This window comes from Leuresthes tenuis, unplaced genomic scaffold (genome assembly GCF_036924035.1).
Source record: "Leuresthes tenuis unplaced genomic scaffold, fLeuTen1.0.hap1 SCAF_1, whole genome shotgun sequence".
Lineage (NCBI taxonomy): Eukaryota > Metazoa > Chordata > Actinopteri > Atheriniformes > Atherinopsidae > Leuresthes > Leuresthes tenuis.
In genome coordinates this window covers 15,748,239-15,774,771 of record NW_027325355.1, presented here as the reverse complement: position 1 = coordinate 15,774,771, position 26,533 = coordinate 15,748,239, and the positions used below count along the sequence as shown (strand labels likewise).

Genomic DNA, 26,533 nt, shown 5'->3' with positions numbered 1-26,533 from the left:
GGGTATCTTTTGCAACAGCTCCTCGGACAGCGTCAGAAGGGCACCACTTTAAATCTGCTCTGCATGACTAAGCAGGATTTAGATGATGTGGTGCTCAAAAACTATTATTAACATGATAATGAAAATTTTCTACCATAAAAAAAGAAAAAACATATCTGAATAAGGAAACACAGAAAACAACCCTTTATCCAGAGAAACGAACAAAAGAAATGAATAAAACCAGCTTGTTATTAGATTTATTTTAGCAACACGAAGCAACATCGAAAACCCTCACGGACATTCTGTCCTGATTTAAAAAATAAAAATCAAACGTGTTCGTTAACAGAGAAAAAGGACTACTTGAGCTGTGAGTGAAACGTATAAATACAGCAGGATTGACATCAGCAGTGCCTCCCGGAAGATGCTTTTCACATACGGAACAGTAAAAATGATTTTACAAAACAGCAGAGGAAGAGCAGAGCAGCGGCTCCCCCTCGTGGTAAAGGTCAGTCATTACAGATAAATGTGTGCACAAAATGTTTCATTGAAAGCTGCAGCGGGCCCGACACTGGTCTCAGTCAGTGTTTTCAGGTTAAACTGCAGTAGATACAGTTAATCCTACTAAAAAAATACTTAATTAAAATTACGAGTAATGAAAATTACTCCTCTTTTTTAAGTAACGAGAACAAACCGCGCACAAATGGCTGTTCACATGACATACACAGACAAACATTTCATCAGTTAAGGCTTTTTTTTTTCAAGATGCTCCGAGGAGCACGCTTTGAGGAGTATTCGGACATTTGGATGAACTTCGCAATACAGTTTTCTTGACTTTTTTTCCCTTGTTTTGATGGCGTTTCATTGCTCTCCATCTACAAGTCAGCTTCAGTGTCGTTTATAGGGGTCATGACAGCATTTTCGAGCTAAATCTAAAAGCAGGACGTTTATACCTAAATAAAGCAACTACTCGCGTGTGCAAAGGTGTGTTTTAGACAGAAAGGCAGGGCTTTGTTGGGTGTTTTTCAGCCCCAACTTTGAAACAGGTACAAGCAAACATAGCTATCTTTCACTACTCCTTCAGGAATAAATGCAAGCGTGAATCCTAATAATAATGTACCACCACTGTTTGAAAACAACAACTTTAGCTTAAAATTTTCATCACATTTGAATGGAAAGCTGTCCAAAGCGAAGTTGGATTACCCACCGATTTACTTTAGAACGAAACCGCAAAAACTAAAATTTCAAAATCGAATCATGAATCTTTACCAACTCATCTCCCCCTGTCGTTGTGTTCGACATGTTTTTCGCTGTAGAACTCAAATTGAGGGCTTTGTAAGGTGATTATTGACTATGCCAGTGCTCGATCTGTGTGAAATGGTGAAACAAAACATTGTACTCAGCGTTTGAAGAATAATGTGTCAGAAGCAACGTTTGCTGTACCTAAAATAAGTCATTTCTGCGAGGACTTTTCAGTACAATGCTACTGGATCACTGAGACTATTTCCACAAGGATCTAATCTATAACCTCTGAAACAACCTGTCGACTTCAGTTGTTTTTTGTTTTTGATTGTACTCAGTCTGATCCTGGCCTTCCCAACACACAGCAGTCCAGCGATATCAGCGCAATCCTGAGGCGTGCCGCCACGAGGTCCCCATCAGGTTTCCACTTTGCCGAAGGTGCCGTCGGGGGGTCGGTAGTATTTGGGGAAGGCCTTGAGCTGCAGCGAGTTAAACGCGTACTTTCTGCATCCGACGTTCTTCACGGTGTTTTCCCGCCTGCAGCCCTCGCTGTGGAGACAGAAGGAGCAGGAGGAGGAGACAGAGGGGAGGAGGGTATTCAGACAGAATGAGAGCAAAAGAAAAAGCAGGCATGATGAGTGGTCCAGGGGATGAGGAACAACAACACTGGAGAGCAAAGTGCTGAAGTGCAGGTAAAAATAGGCAAAAAAAACCCCAAAAGCATACACAAATTGATTGATATATGAAGGACAGGCTGACTAACAAACACATAAATACATGGACGGGTAAGCTGATCATTTCAGCTAGAAGCTGAAGCAGTTCAAATATGTTGAGACAAAGATGGAACAACACACGAGTCCGTTTATATCCTGCAGGTGGAGGCACAAAACATTTATTTCAGCAGGTGACTGTAAGGGCACACAGAGGGGAGCTTTTGTTGGGTTCGTGGCATATTTTGAGCAACATGAACGCAAAGATCCTCTCAAGCATTGCACTGCTGTTGTATACCGGCTTGGGTTCTGTGTGAGAATTACATTTAACAACAGAAAAGCCACAAAACAAGTGGAAAACCAGATTTCTTTTTCTTTTTTTTTTTTAGATTTAAAAATCCAAACACTTGTCCCACCTTTCTTACAAATCACCATTATAAAATCATTAGAAATCTCCCTTCCAGAACCGGTTTCCATTACATCATTAACTCAGTTTTACCATATGAACAGTTTTCAGTTAGCAAATATGATCCTATTAATATGATAATTGTTGATTCCAATGCCAAATATGTCTAAACTGACATATTCACGCCACGATTTAACGAAAAAGCTCAGACATCTGGAAGTACCCGTCAACTTTAACATCATTGATCATCATAATAAACACAAACATAAATATGGCAAAAACAACGTATTCATCTGTGATATAAAGTGACGACAGCTATGGCACAAGCAAAGTAACCAGTATTCATACTCTCCTTTGGAATAAACAGCATATGGCAGACAACAACACAATAAATACAGTATCTGCGAAAAAACAATGGTTTAAATACACTTTAGGTACATGATACAAATATATTCTCTAATACATCTGGATTCTTAAGGTGAAAAAAAAAAAAAGAAAGAAGAAAACTTGTCAAAACTTTCATGTTTGTGATACAATGATAGACATTTCTGGGAAGCATTCATTTGACACAAAGTCAAGGCTAATTAATAAAGAAACTGCTGTCATCTGTGATGATAATGATAATAATCTTAAAAACACATGATTAAAAGAACATAATAAGGGGTTATCAACAACTTAAATGAAAGAGTATCTTCATTTGCTTCTTGCAGTGAATATATAAAACTCAGCTACCCCCATTAGCCAGCTAGCTTAGACTAGCTATTTTAGCTAAGTGTTTATATCACAAATAGTTTTCACACTTTTTACACCAATTCATTTTCATGAGCTCTAAAGGTTATTTTGACTTTGAACAGAGCAAAGCTTGATGTTTCCCAGATATTTCCCAAAAGCTAACTTACCAATTAGCTTAATTTAGCAAAAATTCTGAAAATGGCAGAGAGCCTGCTGGCTCTCTCCAAAGTAAAAAAAAAAAAAAAAATGCACCTACTATCACCTCAAAGCTCATTAATGATTAGAACATAATGGGTTTATTCAATTTGGACAAAATCAAAAGCATAAACGCAACAGATTTTAGTTTTATGCGATTAGCGTGATTTAGCCAACAAACCTCTGGTGACGGCTTATGATAATTTAAATATCATTTAACCTGGCAAATGTTGAAAAATAAGATCAAACTATTCACTTAAAGAGAGAGGGCACCCCTTTTACTCACCTGAAATGTGCACTGATTGTATATTGTGGTTGTATTTCTCAAGAATTCAAAGTGCATCATTTTATAAACTTTATAAGGTTTTAAAGTTTTCAATTTTGATAATCATAGTTGAGCTGAAAAGATTACTTGGGCTCAAAACGTATTATTGAGCCTAAATAGAACATTATAATGAAGATTTTCTACAATAAAAAAGAAAAAATATATTTGAATATTTTTTTCAAATCCTTAGTTTTATATTTTAAAGACCGAACAGTTGAGCAAAGAACCGAGAAAACAAGTGAAAAGAAAATGGCCGAAGTCTATTTTTCATTATTTCTGAGGGGAATAAACCAGAGAGAAAGCTAATAGAGTTTAAGCAAAGATGTTGCAACTCTACCTGGGCCTAAACTCCTGCAAACACAGATCCAAAAACCTGCATTTAGCTGATAAAAAACCTGACTGTAGCATTTGGCAAAAGCATGAACACATCATCATTCATCCGCAAAGTCAACTCATGTAAATCTCTAAAGCTAATATTAATGTAATAGCCAGCACGGATAAAAGCTACGAAGGGTGTACAACCTGAAGCACTTCTCTGCATAATCAAGCACATTTCACCTGGATATCCTATAATCATACATTCCAACGTTAGCCAATTAGAAGCTGCATCCCAAAAAACACAAGAGAGTCGACTTTGTCAATTGGCGAGACAGAGCTGATCTCCACTGCATCGTCATGAAAGCTCAAGAGCAGATGTGGGGTCACTCGCTGAGTCACTGTAAACCAAACTGAAGCGTCAGCCAGGTAACCTGTGAGGTAACCCCCAAAGGGAGTTAAAAATATAATGGAGAAGATTGGCAGCCTTTTTCTGTGCAATGAGCCAGCGATGTAAAATGAATTTAGAGTGTCTGCGGTTCCTGAGCGGGTCACTGTGCGAGTGCAGTTCCTGCATTTCCGTCAGGTTTTCCACTGTCGTCTTTAAGCATTTGTAAGCCGTTTTCATACATGAGCACCAGAGATTGGATGTGCATGTGTGAATACGGCTGTCGACTTGGACACTGACGCAGTCATTCTGTGTGTTGACCAGTTACAACGGTCTTTTTGTCACTTTCTTTATTTTTCTTCCACAAACTTCTTCTTTCTGCAGGTTCGCCAACAAGCTAACAAGCTACTGACTGCGGAGAGCATTTAAGAGACTTTAACCTTACTTTAAAGTCGGTCTAAACACTTCTAGTCTGATTGGGGCCTTTAATGAGGCAAATACTTTACTCCTGGGCAAACAGGGCTAAAAACTGAGTTTTGCTCTGACAAGTATTTGAGCCTACGTCGGGATTAAAATGGGTGCAATCTGGGCTTCGTTTAAACGGAGTCAGCGAGTGACCCAGATCTGCTACAAAGTGCACAAGCTAAAGCAAAAGTAAAAAAGCTTTCTATTCTTTATAGAAAAGCAGGAAGACTGAATGAAATAAAAGAAAAAAGAAAAAAACAAGCCTGCAAAAGAAAAAATATGTAGGCCAGAGTATAGTTTCTTCTTTTTGGCATGACATAAAAGCTTTAGTTTCTTTACACTAGCCTGAAAGTTAAGTGCCGAAGCACATGGAAGACAATGCTGAGCTAAAATCATAAATTCCATTATAAAAGCTACTATCAGTCCTTCCCGAAGCACTGTTTATATATGATAAGTTTACTTTTATACATACTCGGAGGTTCCACAAACAAAAACTCTCCCTTTGAAAGCGTTCCACCATCAGCAACTGTTGTGATTGGTCAGTGAACAATAAGGCAGAGCACAGTCACACCACCAGAGGGAGCCGTTTGCAAAAGAAACATGAAACCCAACAAAAAGCAGGATGGACACAGTAAAGCTCCTGTGCAGACGGGGGTGGAGGGGGCTCCTTTAAGGTGCGTTTTACAGCAGGAAAGACTTTATGCACAAATCGTCCACACTAAGCCAACTGAAATAAAAAACAACAACACTGCTCTTCTGCATCCGCAAACTGAGATTTTCAAGGTTCAAACTGCGGTCTCGTGCTTCGGTTCAGTTTGAACTCGACAGCTGCATTATATGTACTTCACACTGTCAGGGGACTTTGTGATAAAGAAAAAATATATATATTTTAGTGATAAAGCACAGGAATTATTGCTAACATGGCAGCATTTACGACAGCAGGGACAGGGAATATATGTGAATGTGTTCAAACAGAAAGGGACGTTTATTTAGCTGAGGCTAATAACAGCAACCTGCTGTCTCAAGAAGAGGATGAGGAGGAACATTTTGGGTTTATTCGGTCGTTTATGGATGGATTATATGCTCTTATAAACTGCTAAAGGATGCATGATGGGCCACTTCCTGTTCAGGGGACTTTGTGTGGACAGAAAAGTGGTCCCAGGTTTACCATCCAAACAGCAAGTGTCCGTAAGGAAAACAAAACATGAAGATGGGGCGTTAGTTGTGTGGAGCCCTTAGTCAAAGTTGGACAGTGCGTGCATGGATTGCACACACGCACACTCACTCACTCCTCACTCACAGGACAGTGGCACAGTTTCAGAACCACCCAGGGGAGTCAGCGGAGAGCGTTCCGAACCCCTTCACATAACCTCCGCCACGTTTTGCAGTCACAGTCTCCCAGCTGAGAGCGGCTATAGGCCGTTCAGCTGCAGCGGAGTTTAGCCAGGAAGTACGCCAGACTGAGGAAGATCCACACCATCAGGAGGTTGGGGCTGAGGGCCAGCAGCGGCAGGGAGTACAGGAGGCTGGGGTCCAGCCGCAAGTCCCGCACCGGCAGCAAGCCGCTCAGGTTCTTCTGGATCACCCCTTCCCTCGTCCCAATGCTGCCGAGTCACGGAGGCGGGAGGAAGAAGAGCAGGAGAAGGAGGAGTGGAGCAGCAAATAAAGTCGGAGAGGGGTAGGGGTGAAACGGTGGAAAGAGGGAGAAAAGCGATGGACGAGGAAGGAGGAGAAAAGGAGGGAGAGTGAGGAAGAAAACGGGCGGCGAGTGTCGCGATGAAGCCAAAACAAACAGATGCAGGCACAGAGGTGGGTATGGCAAATTAACAAGTGGCATGTGCGAAATAAATCACCGCGACAGAGAGCGGTTTCCACAGTGGCATCAAAACAATAAGATTGAGGTTCGAAAAACCGATAAAACAAATGGAAACCAACGAAAATGAGCCAACCGTACAAACAAAAGCAAAACAACATGTCACGGGAAACAGAGGCAGAGGAAAGAGAGGAGAGAGAAAAAAAAGAGAAATTAAGAGAGATGCTCTTTCAGAGAGAGAGAAAGAGGAAAATACAGCAAATGCTCACCATGTTTATAACTCTAAGACATGGGATGAAGATGGAGGAGGAGGAGGAGAAGGAGGGAGGGGGAGGATGTGTGGTTCTGCTAATGAAAACCACCCTTTATATTTTATATTTTAGAGTGTTTCCCTCTAAAGCAAGAGCTTGGACACCAATGCTAGTCCATGCACTTTCTGAACGTTATAATTTTAAGGGGGTTTTATCCATCTATTCTTTTCACTCAGTTTAAAGCAGTCAGGACGGGTGAGAAGAAGGTGATGGGAGGAACCAATATCGCCAAGCGTTTTCTCTCACATGCATCTCCAAACCCAAGCCAAACTAAAATCTCTTGTCATGCGCGTCGGCTGATGAGGCAAAGGGGAGGGAAAAAGAGGGGAGGGGGGGGGGGGGTGCGAGGAGGAGAAGAAAGATGAGGAGACACGGTACAGAATCATGCAGGCATCAATGGGGCTTGCTGCACAGAGACAAAATCACAGCGATTCCATCTGTACCAACAGAGATTTTTACAGAGTGAAGTCAACGCGGCTGGATCTGAGCAGGAACTTTACAAAAACGCAGATCTGGGTTTGAGACACACAGACGCTCTAAAGAGGCAGTAAAAGGCCGGAAATCACATTTACTGTGAGTCGATATCAATAAGGCTGTATTTGGGGGCATAAACTCCCAGCACAGCACAGCACAGCACAGCTCAGCTCAGCCACCACGTCTCCTGCTGTCAATGCTGTCGGTGATCGTGGAAGTTTTTCCTCCAGATTTGGGACAACCAACTTCAGGCGCTGGAGGTCACTTTGCGTCTTTTCCTTTCCGTGCAACATAACCGGGTTTTTATTTCCAATGAAATTGAAAAGGAGGAAAAAGGAACAGCAATGGTGGATGTTCTGGTCTTTTTCTGATCTCACAGGAGTTTCGAACGATGTGAAGAGTCAGTGTTTATATACGTCAGATAAGTACAAACAAAATGCCGATGACTCCAGTTGTGAGCTGTTTGATTGAAAACACAATCAAACCACAGCCCGATGCTTCACCAGCTCCCGAAAAATTGGAATATTTTACACAGATTTTTTCCTAAAGGTACATCCAGACGCTCTCCGAAAACAGCCACTCCACGTCTCCACCGTGTCCTGAGGTGTGGCTTCAGTTTGGCCGTTAGTAGTGCCTCAGATGGACCTCAGAAACGCGTCGGACAGCTTCTCCTTTCTTTCAAAATTAATTTGACCATTCAATACGTCAGTGCTCATCTTGGCTCATTCACAGACGATAGAAGCGACGATAGACGCTGGGGAAGCTACGATAGTCTAAAGTGAGCTATGAATCTCAAGCTAAGATGGCTGGCTATGGTTTGAAACAACCGGCCACTGAACGTTTCCATGCAAACGCGAAAGATTTGGCAGAGCTGGCCTTGCACCGGGAGGCTTTACAGGTGAAGCTGTTTCAGTTTGGAACATTTGTTGCTTCGCATCAACTGGATCTCGGCTTTCTTTACGTTTCATGTGCATCTCCTTCTACGTAGAAAACCGCTGAGGACTGCCGTATCTACACACATATCTGTGCCTTCAGATCTGACTTTTAATGGGCTTTCCAGCACCCTCTTGGGGATTGCATCTTATGTTTAGTTGCTGGCTGAAATGCCAATCATCAATTCAAGTTAAAATCATCGGAATTTCATTCAGCATTTTCTTTTTTTTACCCAGGTGTGACGTGCAGATGTGTGCAGATGTGTGTTGAGGGCCCTACCTGCGCATGCAGTCGAGGGCCTGCGTGAAGACCTGCGGCGCCATGCCGTGCTCGTGCTGCAGGATCAGGCACTGCTCCAGCGTGACCGACATGGCCGTCCGGTCTTTGGCGCTTTTGCAGCTGGTGAAACGAACGCCGTTCAGCCGGCGGCAGATCTGAGACAGAGGATTGGGTGTCACTGATTATTCATTATTACATCTTTTAAACGGAATCCTCGTTTTTTTGCTGGAATTGAATGCAAAAAGAGGCGGTGCTCTGGATGCTTTTTCTTTTTTCATCACATCGGAGACCAGACTTCACCTCAGCGGCCTGCCAGAGGATGTCCACGTTCTTGTTCTTCCTGGCGTTGACGTTCTGCCCCAGAAATCGCAGCAGCTCGGGAAGACAAGTCTGGGAACGAGACCTCGGGAGGCCTGAATGTAGGTGAGGAGAAAAACAAACAACAAAAAAATAACTCTTAAGACTTCTCCGTCTGAATCTGTTCCCAATGAAACAGCACCGACCGAAGCTGGTGGAGCTGAAGGAGGAAATCTAAAAAAGGATGAAAAACTAAACTGCTAAAGTTCCGAGGCTGCAGAGTTGAGATAGAAAACAGGCCTGCTTATCCTCTGTAATGGTATAAAGAATGCATTAAAAAGTGCTGCGTCTGTCTAAAGTCTTCAGAACGCGACAGCGCCACTAAAAAATCCACAGAAACGCCTCGAATTTATGCTCAGAAGCAGAACTATAGATGTTGTGCTCTCCCCTACAACTGCATTTTAATCCTAAACTTATCATTCCCTCTATTACAGCACAACTTAGAGGGGAGAAGCATAATGCTTTCTTGCTGATGTTTGGTGCTCTTTGTACTCACAGTCCTCAGGCAGGACTTCTTTGAATTGTTCATAGTAAGAGTTGAGTCTGGTAAGACTCTCCATGTTAATGTTCTCCTGCAGGGACGTGTCTCCAAACCTGACAAACACACAAAACATTTTTATTTATTTACTGTCTTTAAACCACCCTCAGCGTCTTTGCTGCCAAAGTCTGCGCCGGCGCCTCTGACTCGCTCACTTCTCGGCCAGCGTTTGCTGCTCGTTGATCCCGACGTTGAAGTGCACCGGCTGGACCCTCAGCAGCATGCCGCTCTGGATTTCGCGCGGCAGGGCATCGAACATGGTGCCCGGCAGTGGGATGCGCACGTTGAAGCCGTCCCTGTTGCCCGTGATGATGGGCAGCATGTCGGGAGCGGAGCTGCCAGTTGCCTGGGTAACCTTAAAAAAATTAAATAAAACACGCGGAGGTTTGCTTTATGTACACATTCAGATTTCCAAACAGATGTTCCTTTTCTACCTTGAAGGTGACGTTCCGCAGATCCATGATGCCGACGCTCATGTCCTCCAACATGGCGAGCTCCTCTCCTACACTCACATACAAACAGAGTAGAAGTTCGGGGTCAGACAGTGGAAGTAGGAGCAGAAGAAGCGGGAGCTCAGGTGTGTCTGTACCATAGGTGCTGAGCAGGGACTCAAACTGAGCCAGCAGGCCAATGGTGTAGAGCTGCCGCAGGAACCCGTTGTCACGGAGACAGTTCCTCAGTTTGATGATGAAGCCACAGATGAGAGCGGTGAGCTGTAATGTGCATACATGAGTGTTAAAGTCGGGTCAGCGTGGTCTGCTCAAAGTGTTTTTTTGTTTGTTTTTTTTAAATCGTCTTCAGATTCCTCCCTTTATCAAAAATAAATCCTCACATTGTACAAGCCGGGACATTAATGTTGGAAAACTTGACTTTTTGCCGTCATTCATGTCATGTTTCCAAGTTAAAGGGGAACTCCGGTATTTTTTAAACCTAGACCTTATTTCTGGCATGAAATACGTTCATCTACTCACTGAGAACAGTTTGGCGAAAGTCGGCGTCCTTCGGAAGATATTTAGACTCCTCGAGATCCATATAACGGAGTGAACGGGGGGCATAGACGATGCAGCCTCTAAATAAGGCATTATCTGTCTTTATTTCACCAATACTTTAAGAAGAACGAATGAACGAACGCATACTACTGCACTGTTAGCTTGTAGCTGCAATGTTGTTGCTATAGGGGGGGCTAATAGAGGGCTTTCTACACACTCGTCTACTGGGACGACGTCATCGACGCCCGCCGCTGCAGCACAGCTCATTCACTCCTGTAAGAACGTCCATCTTACTCAAAGTTGTCATCCACGTCGTCAAAATCTGAGAAATATCCTTTCATGTTGCACAAAACTATCAGTAGCAAACTACGTGTGAAATTAGCCGACTGTCACAGAACAAGGAGTAAATAAGCACCACCGCGCACCGCGTGTCGATGATGTCATCCCAGTAGTGTGCAGCGTGTGTAGAAAGCCCTTTATAAGCCCCACAATAGTTGCCAATAACAACAACACAGCAGCTATGAGCTAACAGTGCAATAGTACGCGTTCATTCATTCATTCGTCTTAAAGTATTGGTGAAATAAAGACAGATAATGCCTTATTTAGAGGCTGCATAGTCAATGCCCCCATTCTGTCCTGTTATGTGTATATACGCGGATCTCGAACAATCTAAATATCTTCCGAAGGACGCCGACTTTCGCCAAACTGTTCTCGGTGAGAAGATAAACGTATTTCATGCCAGAAATAAGGTCGAGGTTTAAAAAAAGATTTAGAAGTTCCCCTTTAACTGAATAGGTTTGAACATACAGTATTTGACACTTGGACCGCAGCTGTGTGGTGAATATCTGATCTGATAAGAGCGCCTCCCATAACTCTGATAGGCTCTAAAAATACCAAAGATACCAAAGCCTTGAAATGCCGCCGTTGGTGCATGAAACCCCCCCCCGATTCACATGACTTAATGTTATTGGCTGTGCTGACCGTCTGGCAGAAGACAACGTCGCGGCGGTATTGCAGCGACACGTCCATGGATATCGTCGGGGCGCTGTCCTGCATCAGAAGGAACACCATGGACTTCTTGGCCTTGTCGCTCATCATGGCGACGCACTCTGTTAGCGTGGTGAGGAGAGGGTACAGCGCCTCACTCCACTCGCCTAGTTAAATTACAGGCACAGACAGATTAACAAGTGTCGACTCCGTTTCAGGGCTATTCATCACAAACGCTGTACGTGGGAGTGGATTTATCGAAGTTTAATTGGATTTTTTAAGACGGAAACAGACGACAGATGAAACAGATGCAACAGGAAAAGCAGAAGCGCTGAAAGAGACATGTTCTGTCTTTCTAATCATTTAAAAATAAACCAGAGGAGTTGAACGCTAACAGTGTGATGTCATGTAATGAGCCGAAAGGGCCTGGTGAGTCAGCTATCAAAGCAAAGTGAGGGAAATGTATTTACTGGAAATGTGACACTGTAAACAGCCTGTGTCATCGATCTAATTTGAAAGAATTAAGGCCTGGTCTCTTAGAGGAGCGTGGGAGGGGAGGCAGCTCTTACCTGGGTACGCCTCCTCGGCACCGGGGCTTCCATCTGGAAGAGGGGGCGGAGGTGTAACATGCATGATTAGCAGGCGCTGTAAGCCACAGAGGGCAGCAGAGACACACACAGGAAACACTGCAGACCAGGGTCAAAGATCTATGCAACAACTGCTCTGTACAGCAGAAGAGAAGGGGGGCAATTCCACTATTTATTCCACTCTGTTTTAATGAGTAACTGAAGTCCAATGAGTCGTATTTTAACGTACGGTACATGTCAGATTCATTCTGCTAATATATTTTTACTGATCAAGGATGGAAGATCACTTGAGATTTAATGTAAAATAAATCAGAGTGGGGGCAATTTAACAGCAGCTGGAGGAAAAAAAATGTAAAATTATGAAAATAAAAAGAGCACCTTCAAGAAGCAGAGTCTCTCAGATGTAAAAATGGGAAGAGGTTTAGATATCTACAAAAAACTGCGTGGACAAATCGTGGAGCAATTTCAGAATAATGTTCTGAAATTTTGGTATAGGTTAGGTATATACTGGTTTCAGAGCAGTTGTTAACTCAAAATATATATTTTTTGATCATTGTGGTGAATGGTCCGGCTTCTTTTTCAACAGGAAGCAGGAGACCCTTTCTGAGCATGTGCGGAGCACATTCACTATGGTTTCCATAAAGAATTGGGGATGCTAAAATTGGCTCCTGTTAGAATTGCTCCCACTTTCTCCTTCGTGATCAATCGCTGTTGATATATAATTGGAAGATTTCTTTTGGCCCGAGCGCTCTTCTTCGTTGCATTCTCCTCGACTGCGAGCTTTCAGAACTGCTTCCATTTTGAAGTACGAGCAGTCAAGATAGACATTTGACTCCGGTCGTGACCAACATGTTCAGTTAGCACAACATTTCAGATATGAACTGCTGACAGAGAGGCTGGCTGCAAAACCGCGGACAAACGGCAAAAAACACACACAAAACACACACGTCAACATTTGACACTTTAAGATGAACCGCTCGGAATCACCTGCCGTAAAAATAGCGAAATTCTGCTTTGAGGTGAGAAAGCGAAGAGAAAAATCAGAGTACGTGACAAAACCAAAAGGCGTGAGAAATGTTCGGGAGATGTAGGAGGAGCGGCAAAAGAATGCAATAAAATAAACATACAGCTTTCCTGTTCAGGGCTGGGAGGGCGTGCACAGGAGAGGGCAGGCGGAGAGGAAGAAGATGGTGTTTGTGATGATGATGGTGGAGGTGGTTCTGATGATGATGGTGTTAATGGTGTAGATTCCTGTGACATACTTTCTGGGTTGATCCAGAAAGCTCTTCTATTTGCATCACCTTTTCACAGCCACACACACACACACACACAGGCAGAGGTGTCATTTCATACAAACAAATGTTTTCCAATGTTTCATAGAATATGCCAATTTTTTTTTGTCCTTTCAGGGTTTGTGACTGTGAAAGCTGATTTCAGTCAAATGAAGCGAACCTATTTCAAACCAGGCAGACAACAAAAAGCAGAGATGGGCGTTACCTTTCTTACTGCTGCCACCCTGCAGGTCACTGTGGGTACTGTCCAGACTGCCGCAGCTGGGTCTCCTCTCTTTCTGAAGCAGCTTGTCCACACGCTGGATGATGCACTCCAGAGACTTATCCACATTTATCCACACCTTCTCCTGAGAAGAGACACAAACGCTTTGAATGTGGCGTTTTTTTTTAACGTTATCGATTATGTTTTTAACAAAAACTGAGGTGTAGGAAAAGATCAGAGCCACAGGGCAGAGATGAATAACATCAATATTAAAGATTCGTGTATTTCATTATAAAACTACAGTCTCTCATCTCAGGCTGCCTGGAGATACAGAGGCCAGACTGTAATGATGAACAAAATAAATTTGAAAAAAATCGGTCATCGAAATCGGTGACTTTCATCCCGTGCCTCACAATTTAAGCCGAATTTAAACATTTTTTAAAGCAATCTTTTGTACATTATTATGTATATTACAACAGAGAAGTCAATGCTACAGATCCAACAGTGCTCACTCCTTCTCAGATGACTGAGGCTGTAATGGAAAAATACTGCTTGTGTTACATAGGTCCTCATAATGCTGACGGTCCTCACAGACACACTCTATGCCCATTGTCCCTGTAACGACAGTGTCCTCGTATAACATGTGTTATGTAGCTGTAATGTTTGTTAAAAGCCTGGGAATGAAAGTCCATGCCCAATGACATTGGAGCACTTTAAAGCCTCAAGGCTTTGAAAATCATAAAAGGGATTCATTTTTTTGGAGATTTAAAGAAGAAGTGGAAGGCACAGCTGTTTCCGGGGGGGCCTCCACAAGAACATAAGGTATAAAGGAACTTCGCGCTACTCTTGTCTTTGTCTGTTGGAGCTGCTAACTGAGCTTTTCAAAGCCCAAGTAAAGGCTGGAACAAGACGCCCAAATTGAGATGCGTTGAAAGAGGATATATCGGGGATTAAGAAGAAAGAACAAAATGGAGAAAAGGAGGAGGAAGTTTAGAGTTTAGGAGTTCACTCGCAGGTAAAACGGTGATGACACAGCAGGAAAATCAGAAAGACGGTATCATTTTTTCATCTCTGCACCTCAGATGTTGGACTGTTGGCTGCGAGTTCCTGGCCACGTTGTCTACTGAGAGAGTTCACCTACGTTACCTGCCGATGCTACATGTGCACTCATCAAGTAAGTTGTTGCCAAACTACAAAAGCAACACCCCAACCTACTGATGGTGACCTGTGAAGATTTCTACCACACCTTCCCCTCTGCTACACTTCAACTTTCTACATGTTTGTCAGCCAATTCATATTTCCATTTGTTATTCTATCTATAACAATAGCATATCTTTAATAATAATAAATGATTATTGACAACCTCAGCTATTTTACATAGAACTGCGACTGGATCCTCGCAGTTCAACAAGACGTAAGTAACTTTTAAAGTGCAGCTAAATATAAGTGCCCGCAGTGAAGGACTTAGTTGAAGTGATGGCAAAAGGCATCTTTTCAGAAACCTCTCATGGCAGACCAGAGCTCCTTCGATGCGTCATTTCATGCGTTATTTCAGCACTTTTACTGGCCATGCTTTGGCCACATTCCCGAGGTCGAAGGATTTTCATTATTGACACACCTATCAATGCTTGTTTTTATCTCGAGTTACTACAGCTAGCATGCATTTTCATTTTACCACTTGCTAGAATGCCTCGCTCTCAGGAAGTAGCGTACGGGTTTCCCGGTTTCGAAGGCACGTACATCTCGAGGAATCCCCAGGGCAGAGCCTGTCAGAGGTAAAGACCTGGCCCTCTCTCTGCCTTTGATTGGTTCTGACCAAAATATTCTTCCACTACGACTGATTTTGGCGAGAAAACAGCACACACTCATAGGTTGTCATGCGAAAAAATGGTGGGTTGCTAGGGACACCCAATTAAAGCGAGGTGCACCTAGGATTTGTCCAAATCTTTCACGTGCACCGCATACCACACTCTTCATAGAGAATCTGGGTTCAGAGAACATCCGTTAGAATAACTTTGCTGACTCTGTCGTGAAACAACATACCCACTCCTCTTCATGCCAGTCCACGTGCAGTGAAGATCGGCTGTTGCTACCGCTCCACTTGGCGAGCAGTGTGTCCTGGTCGTTACGGAGTACGACTTGTTCCGAGTCGGCAGAAGGTGACGATTTGGAGGCAATGTACTCTGGCCGTGCTGCATTCAGAGCCTGGATGGCCGAAGCCAGCAGCTTGCAGTCGCACACGGTCACCAACTGACGAGTCTAACCGGAGGAGTAGAGTCAGAATTCAAGTTTTACGACATATGCGATGAGACCATAGAGATAAAACACAGCAGCTATTGATACCTTATCAGCCAGAATAGCGAGTGTTCTCTCCAGTCCGCTGGCTGATCGGTCTTTGGCAGCTCTGGAAAGCCTTTCAGCGTAGTAGCTGACCTGAGTCTTGAGCGTGTTAATGTGGGCGATGATCTCTTTGGCTCGGACTATGTCGTCGGGTATGTAGACGATGGACTGCGAGCTGGAGAGGGCACTGCTGCAGGAAGCAAAGACACTTGGTCTGTATCAGAGTATAAGCTGATGCCACTCTTCTACACTCGCTATGTAGAGCCAAAGGTTCATCCCTGAAAGGGTTTGTTTAAAAAAATGAGCCGAGGAATGATAATTGACTTGTTTGTTAAAGACGTATATGTACAGATATAGTGTTTACATGCACATGCCTACTTTTGGTGGATCTAAATCAGTGATGAAGGGAGGATAACATAAACCTGACCTCAATAACAAGTGTGGGGGGGTTACTGTTCAGTTTTCAAACTTTTTAAAAAGGACATTTTCAAAGCGAAGATTTGTGCTTTTACAAGACAGAAACTGTGAAGAATTTCAAATGTATTTTGATAAATGAATTGTAATGCGAGATAAAAAGGAGTTTGTTGTGGAGACACAAGGCAGCGAGATGCAAATTCAACACCCACACAAAAACAGGCAAAAAGCAGTGCAACAACTCACCATCCTTCCTCATATAAGCTGATCGAAAAAGTAACAAAAACAAAATCAAGATGAAGCCACAGAACCAAACTGCAGAATTAATGCAGGGATTGAAGAAACATTGCATTCGTTTAATTAAAAATAAAAGGAGACCAATGCTCCAACTGATTCAACTCTTTCAAGTAATCAAATAAGTTAAATGTGAATGATGCAAAAAAAAATAAAAAATAATTTCAATAGAGGGGAAAACATGCACTGTTTTTTTTCCCCACAGTTAAAGAGGACTTACTGTTTCTTTGCCTCCTCGAACTTCTGGATGAGCTTCCTCAGCCCGCCATTTTTAAAACCCTGGCAGTGAGCAGCGGGAGCGCCGATCGTTATCACATCATATGTGTGCTCTGGAGAGGGAAAACGGCTGCAAGTCAGAGAACGAAAAATCCTACCAACTACTCCCATTCGTGTCTCGCCGTGACTCACCGAAGCCCAGCTCATCCTGCACCCTCATCCTCTGCACGTGGAGGTTGGTTGGCATGAACTCCATCTTCCTTTCGGCCTTCAGGTTACTGGCTTTGAACGATGGACCTAACATGGGTGTAGGACAGAGAAACAGACTTACTCGCAGCCTTTTTGAAAGGCAACATTTTAAATTTAGAAGCCGGTGCAGACGCCGACCTCTGTAGTCGTTCAGGTCAGACAGCGTTTCCTGGTATGCGAGTATTATGTTCTGGTAATGAGAGACGATCTGTCGCCGCAGATTCTCCCAGCAGGGGGATAACTCTCCCAGCTCCTCCAGCTCACACACCCTGGAAACACAAAGAGGTCCAGCAAAGAGGTTATTCTATATCACTGCAGGGGGACTAAACAAAAAAAAAAAGAAGCAAATAGCATCAGACTTCCAAAAGAAATGGATTGAGACATTTTTTTTAATTGTCTGGTTTAAAGCCAACGCTAACCAGCAGCGTGTCGGATTTAGGCTGTGTTCCTAGGTGTTTTAATTCAGTAGAAGAAGCAGTCATCCGAACAGGAAACAAAACTCAAAGAGGAAAAACAACAACAACAACGACTGCGGTGGCCATCCACGGGAGTATTGAAGAGAACTCCTCTTGAGGGATAACTTGAATCTCTGGGAAGTCGCATAATATCTGGGAGCAGATTGCCGGCTCAGACCAGAAACAGCTAGTGAATCACATTTAGTTATGCAGGTCACGTGAAATTTTTTTGATAAGTTGTTTCCACCCCCCCAACAATATCACTAAATGCAGATATAGAAATATCTGTTGATTTTTTTTTATTTTCAGTTCCACTTTATCGCTTCACATGAATCGAAAACGGCAAAGGAAAGCAGGCCGTGCTCGTGTCTGTGTCTGTACCTCGCTGCGTCCTCCTCCAGCAGCAGCTTGACAAACTGTCTGGGAACGTTGAGCGACAGGACGCTTTCAGCCATCTGCTCCAGCACGCGCAGGTGGTTTCCATCAGTGGTGGGGAAGCGGTACATCCTGGACATGGTGCCTCCAAACACTGGTCAAAACATAAACCAGACTGAAGCTTTCCAGACGTTTGGAAGACACATTTACACCTTCTCTTGCTCTGTAAACATTCTGAATCCTGTCCAACCAGCTTGTGTGGTATTTCTAATCTATCACTGAGGTAAACAGATGAGGAGATTAAACAAAAGGCAGAGTGATGAAGTGCAGAAAGTTTTGATCAAGGTTCTCGTCTTACAAACAGGAAGGAGATTGTTTTTCACTCGTGAGCCAGTTACTCACATGTAAAACCATTCATTAAAGGGGTTAATGCACTTGTTTCTGGCAAAGACGCCTGGTTTCTGAGAGGTGTTTTATTTTCATGACTGAAGGTCACGAAGACCCAATTATTGCATTATTTAATACAAAATAAACTGTCATTGCAAAAGAAAACATTTTACAGGACGACTTGGAACATTTAGTGAGAAAAACAGAGCAGGAGACTCCTTCTGGTGAATTGCTCGGCGTCGTTTTATGGATTTTAAGTGAGAATACCACTTCGCACAAATCTGAAATCAACTCGTAATTAGGCTTTGGTAAGCGAAACCTAATCTATCCTAAATCGGCTTGCCGTTATGAAGTGTTTTGCAAGCGCCGAGTGCAGTCTCACCTGAGCGCAGCAGGTTGTCTTTGAACAGAGAGGCGTACTTGATCCGCGCTCCCATCGACTCTGTCAGGCTCTCATCCACAGACAGCATCGTCTGCAGGGAAGTGTGAGCACACGGACAGACGCAATGATTTTGAAGCTTTGGTGGAGGATAACCATTTTCCACCTTTCTGACCACTCTAATCTACACCTCTGGGCTCTGAATATGCTCATGGGAAACAGAAAGGTGTTGGACGACACACGAAACAACTGAAGTTGAACTTTGCTTGAAAAGTAGATGCATGGAAGCTTCTCATCAACACCAAGCACATGCATGCAAAACACGTCACTCTCAGCCTCTTACCCGGCCGTTGATGCTGTCTGGCAAACGGCCGACAGACATCCTCTGATCTGCCTTCTCCTCCATCTGCCAGGCTGCTATGGTGACGTTCCCCACCCGCTTGTTCTCCGCTGATCTGTCCATCCAAACATATGACATATGACGCTGCCGTTTAAGTTCCAGAGTATCTACATTTCCGTACCATTTGCTTAAATCTCAGATTTTAAGGCTTGAACGGCCAGACCAAGAGGCTAAAGGCATCTACTTTAACATTTTAAGGAGCTTTTCTCTCTCGAGTTTTGAATGTAGCTTTGGTCATAACCTTTGAATATCTTTGGGATTAAATACTGGAGGTAGAGGGGTTGCTGTTTGCCGTTTTGATCCCAGATTTTGGTTCACATGAGCCATATACTGCCCCCAAAATATATTTCTAACTTTTAAGTTGTTTTGGATAAAAAAAGGATTCTGATGTCATGACACTGGGACATATTTGCTCTGTTACCTTATCAATACCTCTAAAAGCTCCTTCTGGACTAAAATAACTGGATGTGATGCCACATGACAGTAAAGTCACGACATCATCAACGTAACTAAGTAAAACTTGAAGGTTCTCCTTGAGTGGTCTTTGAAAGGTTTTAGTGGGCAGCTCGAACTTGTCCAGGAAAGCAGAGGGTTTAAGAAGTCCCTTTTTAAACTTGCTGTGGGTTAAACTGACTCAATATAAGACTCTTGGGACCTTGGTACTATCAAACTAACTCGTAAAAAGCTTGAATTTCTATTGAAATTGAAGTTCTACTAGTCTGCAGAATCATCGTGGTCATTGCTGTGTCATCAGCAGAGAATGCTGCAACGCTGGTCTTTTGAATGTGAGCAACTGCTTCAGAGCAGCGTGTGAGTGTGTGTGTGCGTGTGTGTGTATTACCGCAATTCGAGCTGTAATCTGTGGCTTTTCTCCTGCAGCAGCTCCTTCACAGGAAAAAGCGCAGAGCCCAACATGTACATCTGTACAGACAGAGAAGCACGACCGTTTACACTGACTTGCAGATTCTGCTTGCCGGTCCCGTTTGAGCTACAGCTACAGTCTCTGGAACCTCATTTGTTTCTCTTTGCTTTCTCTATGCTTTGTGGTGCTAAAGAGTCGTAAATCTGAAATATTTAGGATGTAACACAGGGAATAAGAAGCCCCCCCCCCCTTTGTACCGTTCCCTGCGAGCGGTCCTTCACGTCGTAGATGGCCAGCTTGACCTGCGTCTGCTGGTTGATGTTGGAATCCTGGAAAAATGCGATGCTGCTGAGGAAGATGGGGTTACTGGTGCCCTAGGGAGAGATGCAGGAGGTTCAGTCAGCTTTTCTGTCCGATCCAAACACGAAGAAAGTTCAAAATCACATGCACAAGAATCTTCGAGGAGGAAACGCTCGATGTCACCCCCAAAAACATTTGTGACACTTCTTTTCACGTTTAATCTGCATTTAAAAGTCGAGTGTTTATGACTCATTCTGCATTCAAGTGTGGACATGAGATGAGCTGCTGACCACATACAAAAAAAAGCTATTTCAGAGGTCAAAACGGATTTAATCTATCTATTTCTTCCTTGTCCTTCACCTCCTGATCAAACAACAAGTCGGCAGAGTCGAAACTCCTCTGCAGGTCCAACAGAGGCAGAAAACAAGCTGAAAACGTGCCCTACAGAAGTTAAAGAAATCAGCGGTGCTCTGACTGCTCTTTGGATTGCGGCCTGACCTCGATGACCTCAGTCTGGGCGTGTTTGGTCCAGAAGGCCTGCGGCGGTGTCGTGCAGCTCACTGCTACAAAGCTGTTGGGTTTTCGATCTAAAGCAGGAGTCACCAGGTCTGTGCACGCTGGGCGAGAAGACACACAAACAAGTGAGATGGTCAATAAAACGAGACAAGAAGCGACCACTTTCCCCTGAAACAGTTCTGAAAAACCCTGTGGTCTTCCAGCTGGAATGTCAGACGTTCGATCCCTTTGTTTCCTCAAACCAGATGATCAATTATTGATGAACACAATCCTCTTTTACACTTACTTGTGTTACTCACCTACACTGAACTCCAGCACAGGTTCATCTGGGTCCTGAGTATTTCCTGCAAATCAGTCAACAAGTCCTGACATTAACAGATTATTACATTTGGGAAGCTGTTTCTCCGTGCTGACAGATGATGGGCGGCCCTCGGGCCTCAGTGGGATTGGCGTCTCCCGTGTGATTCCTCACCTGCGAGAGCCAAGCTGATCATCTCGCTGGAGAGCTCGAACGTGTTGGCCCGGTACACCGACCACGGCCTCTGTGTCCGCGAACCGCGCTCTCTGCCCCCAGCCATGCTGGTCCAAGACCGGGGGACAGCAGAAGGCCCTCACACACACGGACACACACTCCCATGTGATGCGACTCCCCTCCTGTGCTGAGCTATGGCTGGCTCCACAAAGCACTTCTCCTCTCTAAATGGAAAGAAAGAGGTAGAAAAGGTGAGTTTTCGCCACAAATTTCTGCATTTTAGGTCGGATTTATGGGCATTTATCAGATTTCTGGATCTTCTTTTACTCTGGGAAGGGCTGTCAAGGTGTTCGGGGTGACTGTAGAAAGGGACAAGCGATGACCTTTGGCTTTTACAACCAACTTTTTAAACTTTATTGACATTTTCTTTCGTCAGCGGCAGACTGGAACTCAAAAAAGTGAAACACAGATTCTGAAAATGACAGTAACGTAAAGAAAGCCACGACAGAAGAAAACAAAAAAGGAGAAAGGAAAAAGTCCAGGGAAGAATAAGGAGGGGAAGAGAGGAAAGAGGAAGACTATAAAAGGAAGCTAAAGGAGGAGTATTTGGGCAAAGAGGGCGACAAAAAAAGATGATGAAGAGATAAAGAAAAGAAATGTAGTGGGGGGCGATTGAGAGGACAATATTAGGACAGAAAAGAGCAAAAAGAAGTGGAATAACAAAACAAAGAATCAAAGAATCAGAAGAGAGGACTAAGGGAACTAAAAGTGAAAGCCTTCATCCTTTTCCAACAGGACATCATGAGGTCCAACTGCACTGTTACGTTGTATCAACTGCGAGTGTTCAGAGGAAAAATAACTGGACTGGACTTCACATCAGTTACCGCTGCTAAAAAATCCTTTTTAAGTATGTTCAAGTCCTCATATTTACCTCTGTTTGAGCTTTCCTTGACTGATCATGGAAAACAGAAAAGAAAACACGATTTACAACCGCAGCCTCATTATCGCAAGCCGACGTCAACAGATCTGACATGAATTCTAAAGAAACTAGAGAGGGGGGGGGGGGGGGGGGGGGCTTGTGGAGAACAGAAACAAGGAACAAGATGCAGAAAGCATAACTGAATCCAAATGCCAACACGAGGCAGACGGGTCATTTGAAGCAGACAAAACCAATGGACCAATTTCTAAGGCGGAGAAATCACATTTAGCCCTGAAAAAGAGCAAAGAAAACAGTGACTCGACGCTTTTGAGATTATTCCCTGTTCATTCGACTGCAGGCAACAGAATCTGAACCGACGAGAAGAAAATTCACAGAGCAGCAGGCAGGTGCGTTTGCCCACGTTTGACATTCATTAAGGCTCGAACTGACAAATACAGGAAGTATGTTTAACCCCAGCGCTTTTTCGCAGCTGTCTAAAGAGGACGAGGAAACTGGTGTGAGAAGAGCATGCACTTGGCCTGCGGAGCGGAAGTTCCACTATAGATTTGTTTCTGGTGTTTAAATACATTTAGGAACCACGAAAAAGCGAAGCACGTATCTGATCATCACCTGTCAGCCTCTTGCGGGGAAAACATTAACCACGAAAACATCCCCAGCCCCCCGACATTTTCGGGATTCTTCTCTTGGAAGATGAGCAGCTGTCCTGCTCTCAATGTCTCGCTTGCTTTCCTTCTCTCTGTCCCATTTTGCTAAAGAGCAATTAGCCTATTTGAGGCAAAGATGTAAAACGCAAGGGACCGCGGCCGGCTCAAACGGAGAAGCACAGTGGTCTACTTTGACAATGCACAGATGAGCTCTCTGCTGTGCTCCATTTATCGGAGAAACATTTGTTTCAATGAGTCAGATTCAGGTTTGTTAAGAAGAAAGTTGAACCACATGACTTTCCTGGTTGTTTTAAGTCCATCTTCAATCTCCCCCAAGCTTGGACTAAAATGAGATTAATTTACTGTCTGCAGACGTGTTTCTTCACGCTTTGCTGTGAAAAAAATGGGACTCCAAACGACGCAGTGTTTCGGAAAAATATCCACCGAGTGATCTTGTTTTTAAGTGTGGGTCTGGGTTAATAGTTGGTGGCCTACTTCCTGACGTATGTGGTCCAGCACTGACAAGTGTCCCACTTTACAAGTGCCCTACATGCGTGGAACATCTGGAGCACCAGCAGCCTTGTGGACAGAGGAGCATCTACCCGATTTAAGAGTTTCCGTGAGACTCTGAGCTGCTTTATATGTTACTACACACACACAAAAAAAAAAAGAGGTTGTTCGGACTCGAAATCTTTGCAGTTTTCATTCCAACCAATCCCCAATTAAAAGCTTGAAAATTGCGCAGCTCAGCTCTGAATGTTTTGCTCATTGTCCGTGAAAAAGCGCCTGGGGTTGACGGGCTAATGGAGCTTTGGAACTGCACTCGTGGCCGCTGTGTTTACTGTTGCTGCAGGAGTGAAAGCAAATAGCGAGCCAGAGCTTTTCTGTGAATGATTCGTCCCCTAAATTAAAAATGCCAACATTTGACCATCGTGCGAATGCACAAAACAGTTGGGAAGATTACGATTGGCTGCGTGATTTTCTGTTAGTTATGACATATTTTCAGAAATCGGAAGGGTGAAAAAGCCTTCGGGTTGAAACCTCTTCTTCCCTAGAATGGATTTTTGTTCAGAATGTTATAAGAATGTGGCCACAGGTGTTCCAGACCACCATTAAGTGTTGCCTGAGTCATGTGACCTTTATTTACTCAACTCAAGTGTAATGTTTCCTTCCTGCATGCGACTGATTGGATAAAACAAACTGTTGCCTGAGAAAACACAAACAAATCTCAGTAAAAACAACATTTAAAAGGAAATAATTCCTAAAATGTTGAGCATTCCTTTCTTTGTTTTTCTTCCTCTTTTTTGGGGGGATTTTCTGCTTTGCTGCGAAATTCAGAAATTCTTTTGTTCAATGTTGTGTTTTTTCGGTTTTGTGTTGCATTTGGCTTTGTTATGTTTAGGAGTTTTGTTACATTTTTGGTCTTGCATTGTGTTTTTGGCTTTGCTGCGTTCCACATTTTCATCTTGTGATATTTATCTGTTATTCATTTATTTATGTACATACTTATTATTAGTTCTTTTGTTTTTAATTTTGTTTTAGTCACTTTGGTGTCGATCTGATTTTGATTTTTTTGTTGCAATTTTGCTTTTGTTTGTTAGTTTTGTTGTTATTTCTTTGGTTTTGTTGCTGTGTGTTTCTGTTGTTGTATATCTATGTGTAAAACAGCGGTGGGTTGTATTTCTAGTTTAGGCTACTTTTATACTTCCACACCACCTAGTTCTGCACCTAGACCTGATGCACAAGGCAGGTTTACCTGTTCCCACATTTAGCAGCCCTTCAGGTATTAATAAGTTAAATAAAGCAGGGCACAACAGGTCTAGGATCTGTGTGTCATTATACCCGTCTGGAACCACACAACATAAGCTTCTTTTCAAATATTTACATACTTTTCTGACAGGCAATTTGTCTATGAGATACATTTCAGTTTGTAGAACTCTGACTTGGACTTTGTAGGACGAGCTCTCGAGTGACTTGGCTACCGAAACAACTCAGAAGCTGTAATTCTGATAAGCCTGTAATTCATTTATTTTTTGTGTTAGATGGAAAAATAATCTGCAGCTCCCCCTCTTCCTGAGGCCCTCACATTAAACATGATTAAATAAAACTAAATCACCAAAGGGAGACCCAACAGACAAATAAAATACTACAAAGCAGTTACAGCATTCAAACTGTGACAATCTGCCGCTTTTCTTTACCTCATATGAAGGCAATTAGAATACTTGGAAGTCTGGAATGGAATGGAGACTTCCTGGTTTTGTACCCTTCTATCTTCAACCAGACAATCAACTGATTGAAATATGATCAGTCAAATTAATCACAAGAAAACTTTATGCGCAAAGAAAATCAGTGGTTATTGTTTTTTTGTTGTTTTTTTGTGGGTGTAGACGAAGACTGCAGCAGTCAGTGAGGCTGTAGCTGAAGTCTCGCTGCTGATTTATGACTCAAAACACAAACACACAACAGATTGAAGCTCTCAACATGTCAACATGTTGGCCTTGGGTTCCTTGAGGATTCGCTGGCAGTTAAAAGACAACCTTGAGCAGAAATCATGAAGCACTGCTGACCTGATTAATGCCGGGGAATGATGCGATTAGCCAACGCTGTCAGTATGGTTTTCGGTGAGGCGGAACAATAAAGCCTTCATTATAAAAGCAGAGGAAGGGTGGAAGGTTTAAGAGGACCTGCACTCCCTCACACAGTGTTTATAGTAATTGATGTGGATGTAATAAAAGAGGTCACCCTGTGCTATGAAGACTAACAAAGATGAATCAAGCTGATCGAAATGCAGTCTGTAAAAATTAAAGACGGTCCCAAAAATATGCTTTACGATTCTCCTAAATCTAGGAAGCAGCACAGCGCAGGATATTAGGCTTGCTTTTGTGCCGCTGAAGCGCTGCTTTGACACTTGTTTAATTGTAAATATAACTTCCTGTTTGTAAAAGGTCTTAGAAAAGACAGAGCAAGTCACATCTATCCCGTCGACAAGATTGGAATAAACACATTCAATCCATCTGACCGACAGCAACAAACACCAAATATAGTACGTTTACTGATATGAAAAAGCGTTTCTGACAAACACGAATACACAAAGGAACATTATCAGGCTCGAGATTATCTCTGGTCTTTGTTTCAAGACCTCGAAGGAAGTTTCCAGCTTCTCGGCCAACTGAAGTCACTTTTTCCATACCCGAAGCCAAAAAAGCATCCCGACCTCAGAGGGCCAAAGACGTGCACTTCCCCACGATGTTTCTCATCATCGAGGTCACCCACAACAGATCTGACCCGCGCCTCGTTAACGATTCACGCCGTTTTTGGGATTCAATAAAGGAGGAATGATGCTTTTTTGAGCAGAGATGCAATCTATAAACTCTATACACCCCCACCCCCACTCCACTTCCAGACAAAGTCACCGCTGCAGATGCCAATAACAGATTTAACATTTTAAAAATCGATAAACTAAAGCAGCGGGACCGGGAATTCACCATCCAGCCCGGCTGAGAGCAGCACACACTGAACCCCGCTGAGGGGGAAAAGCAGCCATATAAGGCAGCTCCAAATTTAGCCCACATGAGTTTTAAGAGTGTGTGTAGGTTTGTGAGTCACATGAACTGGGGCATGCACACACTCGGTGCCAGAGCTCCTGACACATAAAACCCAAATCCAACACTCACTAAGTGGATTTTTGGTTTATCATTGGCATGAAGAGGCCTAACGCTCCATTAACAGCTGCCGTGATAAACAGCCTTAAAGCGCATTAGACACGTTTTATTG

General features: G+C 43.4%; 1 protein-coding gene across 11 annotated transcripts in view; it reads right to left on the bottom strand.

The window, feature by feature from the left end:
- Nucleotides 1-209: 209 nt before the first annotated feature.
- LOC140300304 (inositol polyphosphate-4-phosphatase type I A-like) overlaps nt 210-26,533 on the bottom strand; it is a 35,849-nt gene continuing 9,525 nt past the window's right edge. For 3 of the 11 annotated variants that reach the window (XM_072379759.1, XM_072379761.1, XM_072379760.1), the window contains exons 3-27: nt 21,176-21,399; nt 21,003-21,047; nt 20,686-20,804; nt 20,145-20,261; nt 19,867-19,946; nt 18,969-19,080; nt 18,629-18,719; nt 17,866-18,013; nt 17,168-17,298; nt 16,973-17,077; nt 16,785-16,893; nt 16,517-16,534; nt 15,860-16,046; nt 15,560-15,775; nt 13,520-13,661; nt 13,150-13,323; nt 12,005-12,037; nt 11,430-11,602; nt 10,049-10,172; nt 9,894-9,961; nt 9,615-9,814; nt 9,418-9,515; nt 8,865-8,977; nt 8,565-8,719; nt 210-1,767 (exon numbers count right to left, since the gene is read on the bottom strand). In XM_072379759.1, coding sequence (XP_072235860.1) covers nt 1,635-1,767; nt 8,565-8,719; nt 8,865-8,977; nt 9,418-9,515; nt 9,615-9,814; nt 9,894-9,961; nt 10,049-10,172; nt 11,430-11,602; nt 12,005-12,037; nt 13,150-13,323; nt 13,520-13,661; nt 15,560-15,775; nt 15,860-16,046; nt 16,517-16,534; nt 16,785-16,893; nt 16,973-17,077; nt 17,168-17,298; nt 17,866-18,013; nt 18,629-18,719; nt 18,969-19,080; nt 19,867-19,946; nt 20,145-20,261; nt 20,686-20,804; nt 21,003-21,047; nt 21,176-21,281 — 2,997 coding nt within the window. In that variant the 5' untranslated portion in view covers nt 21,282-21,399 and the 3' untranslated portion in view covers nt 210-1,634. Of the gene's footprint in view, nt 1,768-4,047; nt 6,359-8,564; nt 8,720-8,864; nt 8,978-9,417; nt 9,516-9,614; nt 9,815-9,893; nt 9,962-10,048; nt 10,173-11,429; nt 11,603-12,004; nt 12,038-13,149; nt 13,324-13,519; nt 13,662-15,559; nt 15,776-15,859; nt 16,047-16,516; nt 16,535-16,784; nt 16,894-16,972; nt 17,078-17,167; nt 17,299-17,865; nt 18,014-18,628; nt 18,720-18,968; nt 19,081-19,866; nt 19,947-20,144; nt 20,262-20,685; nt 20,805-21,002; nt 21,048-21,175; nt 21,400-26,533 lie in introns of those variants that run through there. The other 8 variants (XM_072379764.1, XM_072379767.1, XM_072379762.1 and 5 more) reach the window with 8 other exon arrangements.